The 19,987-nt window shown below is 38.0% G+C and overlaps 1 protein-coding gene across 5 annotated transcripts in view; it reads right to left on the bottom strand.

Moving 5' to 3' along the window:
• The window catches only part of LOC133608886 (ras and Rab interactor 2), an 84,503-nt gene that overhangs the window by 22,667 nt on the left and 41,849 nt on the right, over positions 1–19,987 (bottom strand). For 4 of the 5 annotated variants that reach the window (XM_061964501.2, XM_061964530.2, XM_061964520.2 and 1 more), the window contains one exon: positions 8,063–9,595. In XM_061964501.2, coding sequence (XP_061820485.1) covers positions 8,063–9,595 — 1,533 coding nt within the window. The remainder of the gene's footprint in view (positions 1–8,062; positions 9,596–19,987) is intronic. The other variant, XM_061964511.2, reaches the window with a different exon arrangement.

A 19,987-nucleotide genomic window follows, 5' to 3' on the forward strand; every position in this document is an offset into this window, starting at 1 on the left:
ATTTATAAATTAAGATTCCTAATAAATGACGCTAGAATAATTACACATTTGATTGGTAAATCATAGTATAACGACCTGGTATTACACTTAATGTGTGGTGTTGGACTTGTCCGACTTTTTGTGTGGCTGTAAACGCATCACTGGCTAAGTGCCATATGTGCATGTGTTGGCGTAAGTGAGAAAGAGCGAGCGACTGCTGTTGATATAACAAAGTTGCTTTTGGTCTGGTTTGTACTGCAGAAAATGACCAGTTTTGCTAGATATCTTTTTTTTTTTACTAATGTTTTGGTGATGTGTTTATGGCCGACAATAAAGACTTTTGCTCAGTAAAGTGATCGATGGAATTCATGTCCTCAAAGCGTCTTGACAGACGTTACAATATTTGAACAATGATGACGAAAACTGTTTTCTCTGTCGTGTCCGTGTCGTGTCGAAAATTGTTATGCGCTTGTTTTTTTATTAGATTTTGTGTGTGGCATAGATTTGCCGTGCGCAGAGGACGCTTGAGCAGTGCGCAATTGCACAGGCGTGCACCTTAGAGGGAACGTTGGCCTCCTGCGATTACTTTCACAATATATCATTTGGCATACACAGCGCATCCGGAAAGCATTGACAGTGCTTCACTTTTTCCTCATTGTTATGTTACAGCCTTATTCCAAAATGGAATTCATTAATTTTTGTCCTCAAAATTCTACACACAATACCCCATAAGGACAATGTGAATGTTTTGGGGGGAAATGTTTGTATTAAAAATAAAAACTAAGAAATCACATGTACATAAGTGTTTACGGCCTGTGCCATGAAGCGCAAAAGTGAGATCAGGTGCATTCTGTTTCAACTGATCATTCTTGAAATGTTCTTACAGCTTATTTTGAGTCCACCTGTGCTAAATTTAAGTGGTTGGACATGATTTATATATAAGGTCCCATACTTGACAGTGCATGGCAGAGCACAAATCAATAATTAAGTCAAAGGAATTGTCCGTAGACCACTGAGACAGGATTGTCTCGAAGCACAAATCTGAGGAAGGGTACATAACAATATCTGCTGCCTTCAAGGTCCCAATGAGCACAGTGGCCTCCATCATCCATAAATGGATGACGTTTGGAACCACCAGGCCGTCTAAACTGAGCGGTCTGGGGATAAGGGTCCTAGGCAGGGAGGTGACCAAGAACTCGACAGTCACTCTGTCAGACCTACAGCATTCCTCTGAAAGGAGACCCTTCCAGAAGAACAACCATCTCTTGAGCAATCTGTCACTCAGGCATATATTAAAGTGGCCAGACGGAGGCCATTCCTTCATAAAAGTTTGCCAATATGAACCTGAAAGACTCTCAGACCATGAGAAAAAAAACTATCTGGTCTGATGAGGCAAAGATTGAACTCTTTAGCGTGTGTTACCTGCACCACACATACACCCTCACCTGTGTGTGTCATTTGATTGACTGTGTTTCTCCCTTATTGTTTTTTGCAACTGGACAGCAGACGGGTGCCCAAGAGATAAAGCCCAGAGAAGTGGCCGGAAGCTAGATTTTCTCCCTCTCTCTCTCTCTCTCTCTCTAATTTTGAGGACAAAAATGTATTTATTCCCATTAGTATAAAAAATGGAAAACGTGAATATCTTCCGATTGCAGTGTAAATGATAATAGAACCATTTCAAAACTGGTAACATAGGCTCCTACATTAGCTGCTGACGTATGTCGTAAAATATTGTGTCATTTACGGTTGTATTATTTTCTCAAACCTTCTAATAATATACTGTTAATAGCTAGTTACTTTATGATGTCTTATCTTTGTCCATGTGACATCACATGGACAAAGATAAGACATTCTGGAGGAAAGTTCTGTGGTCAGATGAAACAAAAATTGAGCTGTTTGGCCACAATACCCAGCAATATGTTTGGAGGAGAAAAGCTGAAGCCTTTAATCCAAGGAACACCAAGCCTACCGTCAAGCATGGTGGTGGTAGTATTATGCTCTGGGCCTGTTTTGCTGCCAATGAAACTGGTGCTTTACAGAGAGTAAATGGGACAATGAAAAAGGAAGATTACCTCCAAATTCTTCAGGACAACCTAAAATCATCAGCCCGGAAGTTGGGTCTTGGGCGCAGTTGGGTGTTCCAACAAGACAATGACCCCAAACACACATTTAAAGTGGTAAAGGAATGGCTAAATCAGGCTAGAATTAAAGTTTTAGAATGGCCTTCCAAAAGTCCTGACTTAAACCCCACTGAGAACATGTGGACAATGCTGAAGAAACAAGTCCATGTCAGAAAACCAACAAATTTAGCTGAATTGCACCAATTCTGGCTTCCTTCTTGCATAGTACCCTCTCAGTCCATGGCGATGCAAAACACGCTTGACTGTGGACACTGACACCTGTTTTCCAGCAGCTTCCAGTTCATTGTAGACGTGCTTTTTGGTGGTTCTCGGTTGACTCTTGATCATCCTGAACAATTTTCTCTCAGCAGCAGGTGATAGCTTGCGTGTTCTTCCTGATCGTGGCAGTGACAAAACTGTGCCATGCACTTTATACTTACGAACAATTGTCTGCAGAGTTGCTCTTGGGAGCTTAAGCTGCTTTGATGTGGCTCCAAGTGACTTTCCTGACTTGTTCAAGTCAATGATTCATTTTTTCAGCTCTGTGGTGAGTTTGACTTTCTTAATTGTCGCGTTTGTAACAGAGTCTAATGACTGTATCACATGAGCCCTATTTAAATGGGCTCAGAGAAGTCAACAGGTGTTGTCGATCACAATCACTCACATGAAGTTAAGAGGCCATGCCATTAAGCTAATTTGATTTGATTGTAACTTTTCTACATCACCAAAATTGATAATGTATACTTTTGACCCAGCAGATTTGGTCACATTTTCATTAGAACCATAATAAATTCATAAAAGAACCAAACTTCATGAATGTTTTTTGTGACAAACAAGTATGTGCTATCACAAAAAAATAAGAGTTGTAGAAATTATTGGAATCTCAAGACAGCCATGACAGTATGTCCTTCACAAGTGTATGTAAACTTTTGACCACGACTGTGTATATACATATATATATATATATATATATATATATATATATATATATATATATATATATATATATATATATATATATATATATATATATATATATATGTACAGTATATATACAGTATGTATATATATATATATATGTATGTACAGTGTATATATACAGTATATATATATATATATATATATATATATAAATACATACATACATATATATGCATATATACATATACTGTATATACACATGCATATATACATATACACATATACATATACATACACACATATACATATTTACATGCATATACATATATACATACAAATACATATATATATACATACACATACATATACATATACATATACATACACATACATATACACATACATACACATACACATATATACATATGCACTTACACACATTTATATACATATATTGGGGACGGCGTGGCGCAGTGGAAGAGTGGCCGTGCGCAACCCGAGGGTCCCTGGTTCAATCCCCACCTAGTGCCAACCTCGTCATGTCCGTTGTGTCCTGAGCAAGACACTTCACCCCTTGCTCCTGATGGGTGCTGGTTAGCGCCTTGCATGGCAGCTCCCTCCATTAGTGTGTGAATGTGTGTGTGAATGGGTAAATGTGGAAGTAGTGTCAAAGCGCTTTGAGTGCCTTGAAGGTAGAAAAGCGCTATACAAGTACAACCCATATATTTATTTATTTATATACACATACACACATATATATATACATACATACATATACATACACACATATATATATACACACATTATATATATATGTATGTATGTATATGTGTATATATTATCTATCTATCTATATATATATATATATATATATATATATGTATATATACATATATATACATATATATATATATATATATATATATATATATATATATATAGATATATATATATATATATATATATATATATATATATATATATATATATATATATATATATATATATATATATATATATATATATATATATGTATAAATCAAGGTCTGGTTAGGCACCTACAGATGAGAAAATGACGACAATGAACCACAAATCTTATCAATGTGGACAAGGGAAGTGTTTGGTGGTAAAAATAGACTAGTGTAATCAGAGTAAGGCGTGTCTGAGATCTGTCACAGTTTTCCTGATACACAGATTGTTTACTTCCTGCTGAAGTGACACAAACCCAACATAGCATTTAGACCGTCTATCGGGTCAAACAAAAATAATTTTAGACCTTGTCTTTCCTTGACTGGTGACTAAATATGTGATGTTGCAAAAACTGCATGGCTACTTCATGGATTCTGTGGTAGCATTTTGCTTATATTAATATATATAATTAAAACAAATGCAATATTGTGATATATGTCAGCATATATACAATTACTTACATCAGCATGTATGTTTTTGTCCATATTGCACTGCACTACTCATAGGCAAAATGTACCCAACCTTTTTCTCATATAAAACAGCAGAGCTGTTAAAACTAGGACTACATCTGGAAAATGTGTGAGGAAAAAAACAGTCACCAAGAAAAAATGCAAAGAGAGAGACAGAGAATTGTGGACTGCAAAAGAGAGAACAGACCTTTAAAATATCTACCCCTCATTGGGAAGTTTGTATAAAAAGGACTGGAGGTGGAGTATCTAGGATTCATGTGCACCAGCTGGACTTTGAGTCATAGCAACCAAATCTGTACCACTTCCAAGTATGTCACTGAAAATAATCACAAAGGGCAGCATGGCTCAATGGGTACAGTGGCCATCTTTTAACTGGAGGGTTACTTGTTCGATCCCAGCCTGCCGAGGTGTCCTTGAGCAAGACGCCAAACCCTTAACCTGATGGGTTTTGTTTAGCCCCTTGCATGGCAGCTTCCGCCATCAGTATTTCCCAATTTCATTTTTCTTAATGTGCAATGAAAATAAAAGCCTTTTCTATTCTGCTTGTTACAAACCTGTCAGTTGAGATATAAAAAATTAAAACTGAACTTAAGTGTAAGATATAACTGTCTTTGTTAGGGATGTCCGATAATATCGGAATGCCGATTTTATCGGCCGATAAATGCTTTTAAATATAATATCGGAAATTATCGGTATCGGTTTCAAAATTATCGGTATCGGTTTCAAAAAGTATAATTTATGACTTATTAAAACGCCGCTGTGTACATGGACGTAGGGAGAAGTACAGAGCGCCAATAAACCTTAAAAGCACTGCCTTTGCGTGCCGGCCCAGTCGCATAATATCCACGGCTTTTCATACACACAAGGAAATGCAAGGCATACTTGATCAACAGCCATACAGGTCACACTGAGGGTGGCCGCATAAACAACTTTAACACTGTTACAAATATGCGCCACACTGTGAACCCACACCAAACAAGAATGACAAACACATTTCGGGAGAACATCCGCACCGTAACACAACATAAACACAACAGAACAAATATCCAGAACCCCTGGCAGCACTGACTCTTCTGGGATGCTACAATATACACCTCCCGCTACCCCCTACTCCCCCCCCACCTCAAATCCGCCCCGCCCCCAACCCCGCCCACCTCAACCTTCTCATGCTCTCTCAGGGAGAGCATGTCCCAAATTCCATGCTGCTGTTTTGAGGCATGTTAAAAAAAATAATGCACTTTGTGACTTCAATAATAAATATGGCAGTGCCATGTTGGCATTTTTTTCCATAACTTGAGTTGATTTATTTTGGAAAACCTTGTTACATTGTTTAATGCATTCAGCGGGGCATCACAACAAAATTAGGCATAATAATGTGTTAATTCCACGACTGTATATATCGGCATCGGTTGAAATCGGAATCGGTAATTAAGAGTTGGACAATATCGGAATATCGGATATCGGCAAAAAAGCCATTATCGGACATCTCTAGTCTTTGTTGATGTGTTACTCTACACCAGGGGTGTCAAGCTCGTATTCAGTGAGGGCCACATCAGTTATTGCTGCCATCAAGAGCGATTAAAAAAAAAATACTGAACATATATGAAAATAAATGTAAAGTTGCAACATAATTTCATTTATATATTTAAGTACTTGTTTATATTTAAGTTATTTTTTCAATATTTATTGTTTACATTGTAGAAAGAGAATACCGTCTACTGTACCAAGTCAAATTCCTTGTGTGTTAAACATACCAGGCCAATAAAGCTGATTCTCATTCTTAAAATGCAAGTTTTAAAGATATACATTTTTTCTGTCAAAATCAACTTCATTCAACAGGAAAGATGAATAGTTTTATTGAGGCTTTTGCGGGCCACATAAAATGATGTAGCGGGTGAGATTTGGGCTTTGAGTTTTGAAAATGTGCTCTATACTATAAAATGAACAAATAACTATAAAAGGCCGAACAGTTTAGACACTTGGTCAAAAGCTCTTCCGCCAGGTGCCTGAATGTGTATGCTTGTGATGGTGTTTGTGGAGTTTTTTTTTAATTACTTTTAGCACAAGGCAGCTAACAATGCAGGTCATGTTTATTCATCTATTCTGTCTATAAAGCAATCTAAAAAACATCAAAGTTTTTACATACATGCTTTAGTAAATATGTAGTAACAGGCACAGCCATAATAATATATAATATTTACCGTATTTTGCTCTTTTTAAGCATTACTAAAACTTCTTTACTGGGTGCATTGACTTCACAGACTGCAAAGTAATGAACGCTACTTCCATCAACTATCATTGAGAGACTTTGAAAGAGCCGACTATGACTACTTCAGGACAAATGAGGATCCAGTACTATCTTTTTGACCCTGAATATAAGGCGGATAGGTTTTAGAAGCTGGGTGCTAAGCAGATTCAGCTATAGTGAAAAACCAAATAATCATGTAGCACCAGTGCTAAGTACTAACTGTTTCATTGACAAAATAAGAACATAAAAAAACAGTGACTAACAATGTACGCTCACACTGGGATCGTTGTATCATTTAGCGCTGTACTTGTGCTACCTGTTTAACTGCCACATTCAATATAATCCTAATACTTCAGGTAAAAAATGCTTGCCGCGTTTTCATAATGTAATCGTCTATTAGTTGAGAGCCAGTATATCCACTGATTTGAAGCTGGTAGCGTGTGGAATTTCTCAGTTTCAAACTTTTCCAAACTCAAAAGTAATTCAGCAGCATCAACAACTCCAGTCGCCAGCTTACTTTTCAGCTCTCAATGGTAACATGAGGCGCTGTATCACTATGCCAGATAAGTAGGTAATTTTTGTTAGCGCCTACAATAACAATGTTGCTATAGCTTGGTTAATATGCAGGTCACAACATGTAAAAAAAAGGTTGTTAATTGTTTAAGAGGGGTTTATAGGTGAAATAGTAGAATTGTTAGCCGCCTCTGCTAGCAGTTTATTTTTTACTATTTAGAACACATAGAAAATTAAAAGGCAGGTGTCTCACTTTAGGATTGTGGATGATAGGCTGATCAATCACTTGATCATAAGGATTATTAATCACTTGTTCATAAGCACACAAGGTTAATCTTTTCTTGTATTTCAGTCAAGTCATTGGCTTAACTTTATGAATTAATTTGAGACTAACAGGTGTAGTCAAAAAAACAATGATCACTCCACTTTACAGTAAGGGCAGCATAAGTCTATTTAAGACGGTGCAGAGGGTAATTTCACCACACCTAGTGTGTGTATGACTATCAGTGGTACTTTAACTTTAACTTTATTAATAATAAATAGGTTTGTGTTTTTCATACTTACCAATGATTTCTGTTTGACTAATTTACATGATATCACCTTTTCTAACATTCCACACTACAAAATAATGAAAGCATACAGTATATGATTCCTGCTGATATCGCATTGTATCACATCAATATCTGTATTGGCCAATACCTAAGGCTTCAATATTGGAAGTGAAAAGGTTGTATCTTGGCACTCCTTGTAATTACAGTAGACATTTTAAAATTTAGAGCTTTAAAATGGGAAGTCTTATGAAATAAAACTTAGCAAAATAAAATGTTTTTTACCACACTTACCTATTTGTTCTTCAGGTATGAGGCTCTCAATAGGTAATCCCAGCTCTGAGCTCTGACGCAGGTAACTCTTCATTTGAGTGATAAACTGACGCAGAGTCTGAAGAAGCTCCAGACCAGAAGCAAAACTTTGCCAGGTCTGGGCGCCTGCGCCCTCACCCATGTAGCTCAAGTAGTCCTGCACCAAGGAGCCGAAGTAGGAGCCCTTATCTCTGGACAGTTCCACCACCCTACGTATGGCTCGCTTTTCTGGCGTCAACAGCGAGTTAAAAACGCCGCTCACCTTGCGTAGCTGACCTCGCAGTGCTTTCTGAAGGACCAAGGCGCTAGCACTGGGGCGCCGCCTTGTCCTGCACCCCGGCGGTATCATGGTCAGGTCCTGGTCTTGGTCCTGATCGCTCTCCACACTGACACCGTAGTCATGTTCGTCTTCGTCTTCATCCTCCTCCTCGTCCTCATCCTCCTCCATGCTGGAGTAGAGAAGATGGGAGGAGGGGAGCGAAAGGGGAAGGTGGGCATTAAAATCAGCCACAGTGGGCGGACTGGGGTCGTGAAGAGGAGGTATGAAGAAGGACAAAGAGGAATCAAGAGAATCGGAAGAATCCGTGGAAAGGCTCATGTCGCTCAGACGCTGGTGACGCCCATTGCATTCTTCTCCAGCCTCTCCTCCTGTTCCTCGCACCTCTGCTTGTTTACTTATAGTCATTGTGGAAGATTCCGGAAGACTGCTGCAGGGCTGGCTGTGAGCTGCAGTACCATTCTGCTGAGATAGTCTGGCTTTAAGAAGGGCCTTCTCAATAGTCTGCTCCTCGAGGGCCAAGTGGCATTGAACATCGTCCAGGGAGGAAAATGGTAAAGACTTGGGTCTACGAGGCGAGGAGGACAGGGAAGCTAAAGAGATAGGCAGCGAGGGTCTGGGGATTGAGATAGGAGAGCTGATGCTGAGTCTCTTAGGAGGAGATGATGAGGGGTTGATGCTCAGTGAAGAACCAAGACGGGATAAAAGGCTGCTGCCTCTGTCTTTCTCTTCCACCTTCTCTTTGGGAACATTAATCCAAGGAATTTTCTCCGGCATGCTGTGCTGCCAGATAGAAGTTGCTGATCGACGAGGAGGAGGCGGACGGGCTGGAGGCCACTGTGATTCTGGGATGACACCACTTTGCTTCTTTTGCGCTTGTAGTAGTATAGTGTTTGTGCCAAGGCTCTGTGGTTTGTTGTCACTGATGTTAGGGTTACAGCCTGCAGGAAAGTCACCACTAAAGCCACGTGTGTCGGTTCCTGGGCTAAGAAGGTCTTTACTCATATCAGGAAAAACAGAGTCAGGGGTCTGGTTGCTATCCGGCTGATGAACCTTAATGAAAAGAGGATTAATGAAGCAAAGAGCCCCATTAGACTGGCAGCACTCAAGCTCTGATGGGGTACGAGTTTGAAGCCGAGAGCGACCAGGAGCAGGTGCGACAGAGAGAGGGAGTGAGCTAGGCTGAGGTGGTATGTCTGAATACTTCCTCTTGTTAGACCAATCAGTGTCCCAGAAACCTGTAACACAACAAGATATATATTAGATTATTTAGTATTACAGTCGTCATGCTTCAAATAGTATGACTATACTACATCAATGATTTTTTTCTAAACTTAAATATATATCTGAGATCTGGGATCTGAGCCGAGGATGTCGTTGTGGCTTGTGCAGCCCTTTGGGACACCCGTGATTTAGGGCTATATAAATAAACTTTAAATGATTGATTGATATTGTACACATTTTTGGCTTAAATTAAGTCTTGTGTCTTACACTGTATGTGTTACAGTGCTTTCTTCCTTAGCTCTTAACAAAGGCTGACGTATTTCCCTCCCTCTCCTATCTCTCCTGCGTTGCTCTTTTGTCTTTGTCTTGTCTTATCTTAACTTTTTGAAAGCCTCTCTTTTGCACTGTTCTCCGAAATTTAAAACATGGAATTGATAAAGTGGTCCCTCAACTCGATTGACAAGGTCTTCTCGACGAGAAGCACAGGTACGGGGCAACCTGCTTGTCCTGATGGGACATTCGCTGCTGGATACATGAGGGACTCTTGGAAGAAGTGGCAAGTCGTGAGCCTTGCAGTTATTTCCGTCAAAGACATTGAAGGTATGTATCTATTTGGAACTCTGATAATGATATCTACTTGGAACTGTGATGAAAGGTCATCTGTTGTTTGGATTGAGCGTTGCTATGGTTTATTGACAAATTCGGAAGACAATGGCAGTTGTTCAAGGAGCCCAAAGGCTGTCCGTTACGATATATGAGTTGGGCAGAGCTGTGAACACTCAGACATTGGCAATTTCAGAATTGAATCGCAAATTGGATAACATCTCGGAGAAGCTTTCCAGGCTTCAAGGCCAAATTATGACCAATTTGAGAGCCAGAATGAGCAATTTGAGCCGACAAACCATTGGAATGTGTTTGCTTGCCTAACAAAAACAATCCTTATCTACAATTTGGCTCCCTCTGCAATGGCCTTGGCTGAGCCATGCTGTAAAAACCCCAGCAAGACCAGTTCAGCGGAAGATGCTCTGAAAAATCCCTCCCCCCTTCTTCAAAGACACCTGGGATGTTAAACTCTGTTCTAGGAAGCCAAGTGGAGCGGCTTTCAGGCTTATAGACAAAACACGCAACAATGGACTACTATACACATACGTACAGATACACTCACAAAAAAGCTGGGAAACTGCGCAGATCCTGGCTGTGCATCATTTTCTCCCTCAACTTAAATCTTTCACTGCACGCCTTCATCCAAGATGCGCACTCTTTAAATGTGGGCGTTCCCTGACAAATTTGGGCTTCTTTGGCATATTTGTTCCGTAATTTTTCAGGTAGCAAAGGCAGACTTTGATCACAAAAAATGTTTATTGCAAGCACATGTATTATATTTTGAAAAATGTAACTCAAGCGAAAATGAAAAAAGTTCAAGTGAATATGAATGTAGGTTGTGCTTAATTTTTTTATTTTTTTTGCATGTTTCCCTATTATCCATCTTAACGTGCAAGGATTACTGCTTTCTGCGCAGGCAGACACTCCCTCAGCATTTTTCTCTACACTTGCTCAGGTTGGAACACTGCGGTAAATTTGTGCCAAAAATGAAACCAATCAGACAACTGGACAAAAGTATGCTCTGACTGGCTGTTTGGTCCCCAATTAGATCGCTTGTTACATTAAGCATTAGTTATCTGCTAATGGAGTCAGTAATGAATGAAGAACAATATATTGGAGCACTATGGCCAGAGCTAAGTTTTTTATTGATCTAGTTGTCTGAAACATTATGGTTAATGTTTTATATAAACATTATGAAGGTTATTTTATTTATGCATTCTAAATGGTAAATAAATGGGATCAAAAGTCTGCTCTATTCTGGCTATAAAGGCCTTAAAAAAAACCTTCCAAACACCCCCAATAAGGTTTGTAGTAACAGGCACATTTTTAATATTTACGTATTTGATCATTTTAAGCATACGCGGCACATTCATTTCAAAAACGCATCACAACGTTCGCTTTTTTTCAACTACATCACTGATTACTGCAGACTTTAAGAGAGCCAAAAAACATTAGAGTAGATTAGATTTTTTTATTTACACAGTGAGACACATTCATACAAAACAGTATAATAAACCTTGTACTTATTGTATAAGGTCTGCTGTCATTAAGACGCCGACTGCTGGGTTGCTCACATGTTTCCATTTAGATGAAGAATGACTCATCATCCTCGCAAAGAAAAGGGGGGTGGAACCAAGCATTTTTTCGTGTCGTTCTCGCAATTTTGGGTTGTAAATCGACTGTCAGAGTGTACCAACTTGTCGGAATACGTCCTCGTCCTCCCACTATCCAGGTGAGAGGCATGATTTATGATCTTGAATAAAGTTTGACGAGCAAAGAAGCAGCTAATCAGTCGATCATGTCAACATTAGCACTCAAGCTTGTGATCACGGCGCCGCTATAGTTTGTCTGTGTTCGCTCTTATAATAATTTCACTAATACATTGTTAATATTCATGTCACAAAATGTAAATGGAGTGGTGTTAGTGGTTTTTGGATGGTTACTTAGAGGATTTTATTGGCAGAATAGAGTACCTCCCATTGGCACCGCTGTAAACAAACTTTTATTTACGTTTATTTACAACTTCGAATGCATTAAAAAAAAAAAATCTGTCGTCATGTCTCTCATAATGATTGTGAACGGTAGGCAAAATTCAGGTAGGCAAAAAAAATGCAGTTCCCTAAGGATTAATAAAGTACTTCTGATTCTGATTAAGAACGTTTGACCTTACGTGCCTGTGCTGCTGGAATAAGTCCAGCGCTTCTGGAAGGTGAAACATTATATTGCAGTAAACGTTTGGATGCAGTGAACACTACACAAAAAAAAAGATAAAATAAACTTCCAGAGAACTATCAAATCTAATCTGATCTGATTGCTTCAATTGAGACACCTGGAAACATTCATTGAAATGAAGGTAAAAGGACCATAATGGTATTCTCAATTTCCTATCAAAAATCTGAATGAGAATTATTCACCTGGCTTTGCCCCCGCGGAGGTGAAAATAAACCTATTGTTTTTTGTTTTTTAATACCCATTTGTGATCTGAAAACATCAATGACCAAAACATACTGACCCTTCATTTGTTGACACAGCCACAAATCTGCCATAAAGAATAAAAGGTAAAAAAATATATACTACAACAGTTGACATGAACAGGCATTTTTTTAATAGAAATGATCCATTTGGTTCGTTCATTTTTTATCAACAAAAGCAGTCGACCATGTATGTCGACGTCTAAATTAAGTAAGAACTTTTATTAATAATAAACAACAAGTTACACTAAACTCACTGTTATTGTCAATTCTCCCCCTGAAAACGTGTATCAATATTTTATCATACAAAGACATATTTTGTTTTCTGCATACCTGAACTTTGATGTCATATTCCTACTTTGTCTGTGTTAATGAGTGTTGATGACTTCAAAGTTCAGCACAAATACCAATGTTTTCTACAAAGTAATAAAAACTTAAAATAGATTCGAAATGCACCTGCAAAAAAAACAAAAAAATAACTGCTCTATTATTGCCTCACACGCGTTATAAGTTCAACTAAAGTTGGGTAGTAGGAGGATACAGCAACAAAAGTAGCTGCTCTCTCCTAAGAGTAACAATACTCACTGTGATCATACAGCTTGACGACATGAAATGTTTAGTCCGCTTGAAAGCAGTTTATTGTGAAGACGCTGCAAAAGTATTTCCATGCAAGCTCAAACTCAAATGTCCTCAGCTGCAACTCCCACTCAGTATTTTGTCTGACTCTCTAGGTTTTAGTAATGTGTGTTAGGCGGTCTCTTAGCACACTATCCCCGCCCCTCTCTTTTCCTTACAGCTGTTCTTTCTCTCTTTTTTCAGTAATAAACAGCCACAAACGCACCTCCCAACCCATTTTCCACTCCCACTCTACTCTTGTTTACACTTTTCTGCTGTGCTAAATGCATTACTTGTGCTTGTTGTTCACGTTGAATCATTGCACAATCAATTGCACAACAGTTTACACACTCATGATGGCCTGAATGTCTCATTCATGTTGGGCTCTTCATAAATTATTGAAATTATTTTTGGCTTCAGGATGGAATTAAAACATAACAATTTATCCTAAATACATGTTTTGGTTGATTCTAGGGCTGTCCAATGATTACATGTTTACAATCAGATTCATCACAATTATAAATGGATCAATCATGATCAAACACCATTTTAATTTGTCTAAAATGTTCCTATTTTCACTACATTCTATTTAGTGGTGTCCTCATTTGTTATGAATATTGAATATCAGTCAAGTCCTGCTTGTGCAAAGGTAGACAGCAAGTTAAAATACAGATGCCTTCCAATAAACACAAAAGGTTGGTCTTTTCTTGTATTTTAGTCAAGTCATTTACAAAAGGTAAACATGGCAGGCTATAGGCTACTAGGGAGTATCAGCTACACAAAGACTAAAGCACTTAGGCTAGACAAATGCAGTAAGTAGGGGTGTCCCGATACAGCTTTTTCACTTCCAATACAACACCGATAATGGAGCCTTGAGTATAGGCTGATACCGATGATAATCTAATATGATATCAATAGGAATCATTTATAATTGTATTATTTTGCAGTGTGGAACGTTAGAAAAGGATTGATCAAGTAAAATTAGTCAAACAGATAGCAATGGTAGTTATGAAAAACAAAAACCTTATGACAGACTTATGCTGTCTTTTAATTTAAAGTGTAGCGGTAATTTGTTGTTTGGCAACACTTTACCTATTGGCAACCTGATTCTTCATTAAGTTCAGCTAATGACGTAAGTTTCAAAATACGGACATGTTTGTTACTGTGTAAGTAATATGCAACTATAATTATTTGATACTTGTTTATATTGACAAATGTGCTGTTATAGACAGCACATTAGGCAGTTAATATTGTTCAATAAAAGACACGTATTACGTATGTCTAGCTTCTGTGCTATTGTATGCGTAGCTGTTGTGTAGATGCTAGCTCCTAGTAGCCTATAGCCTACTATGTTCATATTTTGTAAATAACTTGACTAAAATACAAGACCTGGTTTTGTGTATTTGCGATCTGCATAAGTCCCGAAAATTGGAAATCAAACCGTGGAAGCATGGCGGAGATATTTATGAAACAATCTTGCTTTCCTTCATACTTTCTCAAAACGAGACGTTTGGAAGCCGCCTAATTTGTGACGTCAGCAGATATCTTCATATATGGTAGACATTTACTCGAACAGCTTTGCACCAGTCCAACATTGTAGTCAATAAGCTCCTTCTTTTTCTCTATCCTCTTGTTGTGAAACGCTATGTGCTTATAAATTAAGTTCCCACCCCAGAAGCATACTACTTACAAATACAAAGTCTCCAAAGCTGAAGCGTATTAAAAAGTATCAAGTAACAAACGTGTCCGCATCATTCAACTTACTGGGTCATAAACTTAACCTAATTAATTATTGTGACTAAGGTTGTCCCGATACCTATATTTTAGTACCAGTACCTGTAAAAAGAAGTATTTCAATACTTTGATACTTTATCAAAATAAAGGGCACCACAAAAAAATGTCATAATTTGCTTTGTTTTAACAAAAAATCTTATGAAACACTTATAATATGTTTCTTATTGCAATTAAAGAAGAATTGGAACATTTAATAAGATAGTAAACATACTAAACAACTTCTCTTAAAGGGAAACCGCTTTTTCGGAATTTTGCCCATCGTTCACAATCATTATGAAAGACATGACGACAGATGATTTTGTTTTTGTTAAGCATTTTAACTTGCAAATAAACTTAAACAAAAGTCCGCTTACAGCAAAACTAATGGGAGGTCCTCTATTCCGCACATAAAATCCAACAAAAAAAACCATCCAAAAAGCGCCAACAAGACTCGATTTACATTTCGTGACTTGAATATTAACCAAATATTAGTTATATTGTTATTGTAAGCACTAACTCATGAGAACTATTTATAGCAGCGCTGTGATCACTACCGTGTGTCCCTATGTTTACATCATCGAGTGGTCTGCTGCATTCTTCTTTCCCTGCTCCCTGGAAGTTTATAACAGGATATTGTTTATTAGGGCTGTGAATCTTTGGGCACCACACGATTCAATTTGATTCTTGATTCCAAAACGATTGTCCATTCAAAATACTTTTTTAGTAACATTGGGTGCCAGTTCTTTGATTAACTACATCCATACATCCATCTTCTACCGCTTGTCCCTTTTTTCCTCCATCAAATATATAAACAGCTCTGATAAATTTGTGTATTACCTAAGAGAAAACTGGTTTTGTTTAGTAAAATTCTACCCTAACATTTAATAAAGTCAAATACAAATAAGGCAACAAGAGAAGTATCCGACTATTTTCTTTTCTAAAGTAAATATGTACAGCAGATATGGGCATATCCACCAACAATATGATTTGCCTGATTGACTCGACAGGACAAATTAGAAAAATAAATCAATAAAAAATTGTTACTAATAAGTTAAAGTTAAAGTACCCATGATTGTCACACACACACTCGGTGTGGTGAAATGTGTCCTCCACATTTGACCCATCCCCTTGTTCAACCCCTGGGAGATGAGGGGAGCAGTGAGCAGCAGCAGTGCCGCGCCCAAAAATAATTTTTGGTGATTTAACCCCCAATTCCAACCCTTGATGCTGAGTGCAAAGCAGGGACGTAATGGGTCTCATTTTTATAGTCTTTGGTATGACTCGGCCGGGGTTTGAACTCACAACCTACCGATCTCAGGGCGGACACTCTAACCACTAGGCCACTGAGTAATAATAGGAATAATAATTAACCAGTAATAATAAGAATCATGATTCATTCGAAAATCGATTTTTTTTTTTGGACACCCCTCTTGTTTATTATTCTAATCAATCTCAAACATATTGTACACCATAATAATAGAATAATGTAATTTACATGCCTCTGTAATTCCTCAGAACTACGATATACGTTGCAGGTACAAGTGTTTAGAACGGTGGCTCATGAGTCGTAACTTGACGCCACATAAGATTGTCTTTCTCTTCAACACAATTCTGGGTTTACACACACCTGCGTACGTACGTCACAGCTGCAGACTGACACAAAGCGCACCATTGTCTCGCCTCATCTAAAAGAAGACCTTTCATTGACAGAGAAAAGAGATGAAAACATCCACTTTTTCAAAGTCAAAAGCCAGATTAAAGTGAGGCTGCGATGGCTTCATGATGTGTGACGTTGGACACTTTAAGAGGAAGGAAGTCTGGCTGAGTTAGTGCTGAGTCATCGCATAAAAAAGTCTGGATGGACAGAAAGGTCAGTCGTGTTAAGATGTCGCACACAGACGTCTTTAACTGCAACCAACTACATTCGTAATAATCATTTCAATTTCGACACGCCAAATACATCAGCAAGGTAAACAGCGTGTTCTTACATTCTTTTATATAAACAATTAGTATCTCACACACAAACACCACCACTATGTTTATGTACATTAAAACACTAATTACAGCGTCAATTACTTTTAAATTATACATAAACACCTCAGTTACACCATATCTCGATCCTTCTTCTTGCATGGACACTGGAACCCAATAAGCTTGGTCTAGTTTATGTCGACATGTGTTATAGTATTGTCCATCCATTTTCTACCTCTTGTCCAATTTTGGGGTAGCAGATAGGGGTTCTGGAGCCTATCTCAGCTGCATTCGGGCGGAAGGCAGGGTACACCCTGGACAAGTCGCCACCTCATCACAGGGCCAACACAAATAGACAGACAACATTCACGCTCACATTCACACACTAGGGCCAATTTAGTGTTGCCAATCAACCTATCCCCAGGTGCATGTTTTTGGCGGTGGGAGGAAGCCGGAGTACCCGGAGGGAACCCACGCAGTCACTTAACTTCATAATTATCAGTAATCAGATTTTTTTTTTTAAACAACAGAAGCATAATTTGTGTCTAATTATACAACATGCACAGATGAAGAGGTACAGCGATGAAGGAGAATTGAATTCAATTTACATGTAATCCAATTCATTACTAATCCAATTCATTACAATTCATCCGGTTACTTTGTTGTGGAAAGTTTGTTTTCAAGTCAATCAAAGCAAACATTCAGAATTTATTTAATCAGCTCTATAAAAGCAACATTTTCTTTTGCCATCCATTCAGGAATTGATGGATGGCATAACAAAATTCTGTCTCTGAATATTACTACAACTGCAAGAACCGAAGTAGATTAATTCAAACAATAACAACTGCACGCAAGACATATAGAAAGATATATTATCCATTCGACCAGCTGCTTTCTACCAGTAATAGTTAGCTATTAGCATACTGTAGCCGTATCTTGTTTAAATAGTCACACTAAGGCTAAATGAGCCGAAACTAGTGATTGGCTCAGAATTATCTGTACTACCGAGTACTGATTCTCGTACATTCAAACGGTACCATATTATGATACTTTTGTTGCATGCATACTCGACACCGGCTCAAACAATTGGTGAGCAAATAGACTTATTCGTAGCAGACTGCCTCTAAGTAACTTTACAACTTTTCATGGCAACTTTTCAAAATGTGCTAGCTCAATGGATTGGATATGCAATATACATGCTACTGATTAGCATTAGTGATTTTACATTGCAATTCCAACATCTACAATTTTGATAATAAAAACAAACAGTATAACAGATAATATATTCTGTGTTATCAGAACCACCAACTGTCTTAAACTGAATATATTGGTGTCAAATATAATTTTCGCCAAAATGTATTTCGAATCTTTGATACATTTCAAAATGCATGCATATTCGAAATAAACTGAAACTGAATTGAATTGAAAATAGAGGGGACCCCAAAACATGTCATATTGGCTTCATTTGAACACAAAATCTTACGATTCATTAAACATATGTTTCTTATTGCACTCAAAGAACAGTTTTTCAAGGTTAAAATCAAAAGGTATTAGGTACATTGTGGATTTTCTTTTTGCACTCCAAAAACAATTTATAATTTTACATGTTACATATAGCCTGTAATAATCTGGGGCTGGGTTAAAATAGAATAGAAAGCTTTATTGATATTGTATTAAATGATATATGCTAAAAACAAAACTATGGTACTAAACGTACACAAATAAGACATGTATTATGTAAAACACACATTGTTTTAAAGATAAAACACAGATTGTAGGATTTGTTACAAAATTCAGTTATTTCGCTTGCATTGGTTTGTGCTATGTGGGCGGTTTGCACTGCGCTAATAATTGGCAACAAGCCAACCAGCTGTGTGCGCGTTTACATATTTGTATGTGCACAGCAGAGGAGCTAGTTAACTATATTACCTGTCAATCTGACTGCTTGTTATTTGTTTGTTTAGCTAAGTTTGGAGCCAATATTGTAATACTTTAACCTTGCCACCTTTGGTGAGGCATGTTTTAAATCAGCGCTTGCAGCGCAGTGCTTCCATGTTTAAAGCGTCATCTTCATTTATAGTTTTGAAGCACAAAAATACCTCCATATTGCGCTTCACGCAAACTCTTTATTAACCAATAGTATTGCTGTTTCTTGCCATTCTTCGTCTCCACACTGTTTCTTCTTGTATGCGCTCTTGGCTCTGTGTGTGCGTGTTGACACACTCAACATCATGCGCCTCGGCTCTGTACGTCACCGCCGCACGGCAGCATGTGGATGCAAATAAAAGTACCTGAATTTTTCAAAGGCAATATAGTATTGTTTTTAATTCTTTAGTACAAAGGTACTTTATTAGTACTGGTACACTGTACAACCCTAGTGTTTATACTGTATTTTTAACTGTATTCTTTTTTAACTGTTTTATTGTCCTCTTTTTTCTGTTGCTGCTGCTATAGACGCCAACATGTCCCTACAAGGATAAAAATATGTTTTCTAAATACAGTAGAATGTACTACAAATTACAACAGTAGTTTTATGAACTAATAATGTACAACATTTGCCTCAGAATGCAACCGCGGTCCACTGTGAAGTTACTTTTACGTTGGTGGTTGGATATTAGGCCTTCGTAGTTACAGGAGCAGTTCCCCTTCACTGTGCCATGACTGATAGTTTTAGCGGAGCTCACACGAGAAGTACTGCTCTGAACGCTGGTTGTTTATACTTTGTAGACCAAACCTCTGAAGGAGTTTGAGCTGCTTCCCCGTCTGACATCATCAGCAGCTTCTCCATATACGAATGGATAAATGTCTGCCGATTTTGCTGGCACAAAAGCTGGCTCCTTCTTCTTCAGTATGGTGCAGAACTGCCTTGCAATGTCGGCCACACAGTCAGTCAGGATATTGATTATTTCTTCAATTCAATAAATATCATTCACTTCTTCTCACCACTGTCCTTCACACTCACTTTCTCCGTTC

This window comes from Nerophis lumbriciformis, linkage group LG02, assembly GCF_033978685.3.
Source record: "Nerophis lumbriciformis linkage group LG02, RoL_Nlum_v2.1, whole genome shotgun sequence".
Classification (NCBI taxonomy): Eukaryota; Metazoa; Chordata; class Actinopteri; order Syngnathiformes; family Syngnathidae; genus Nerophis; species Nerophis lumbriciformis.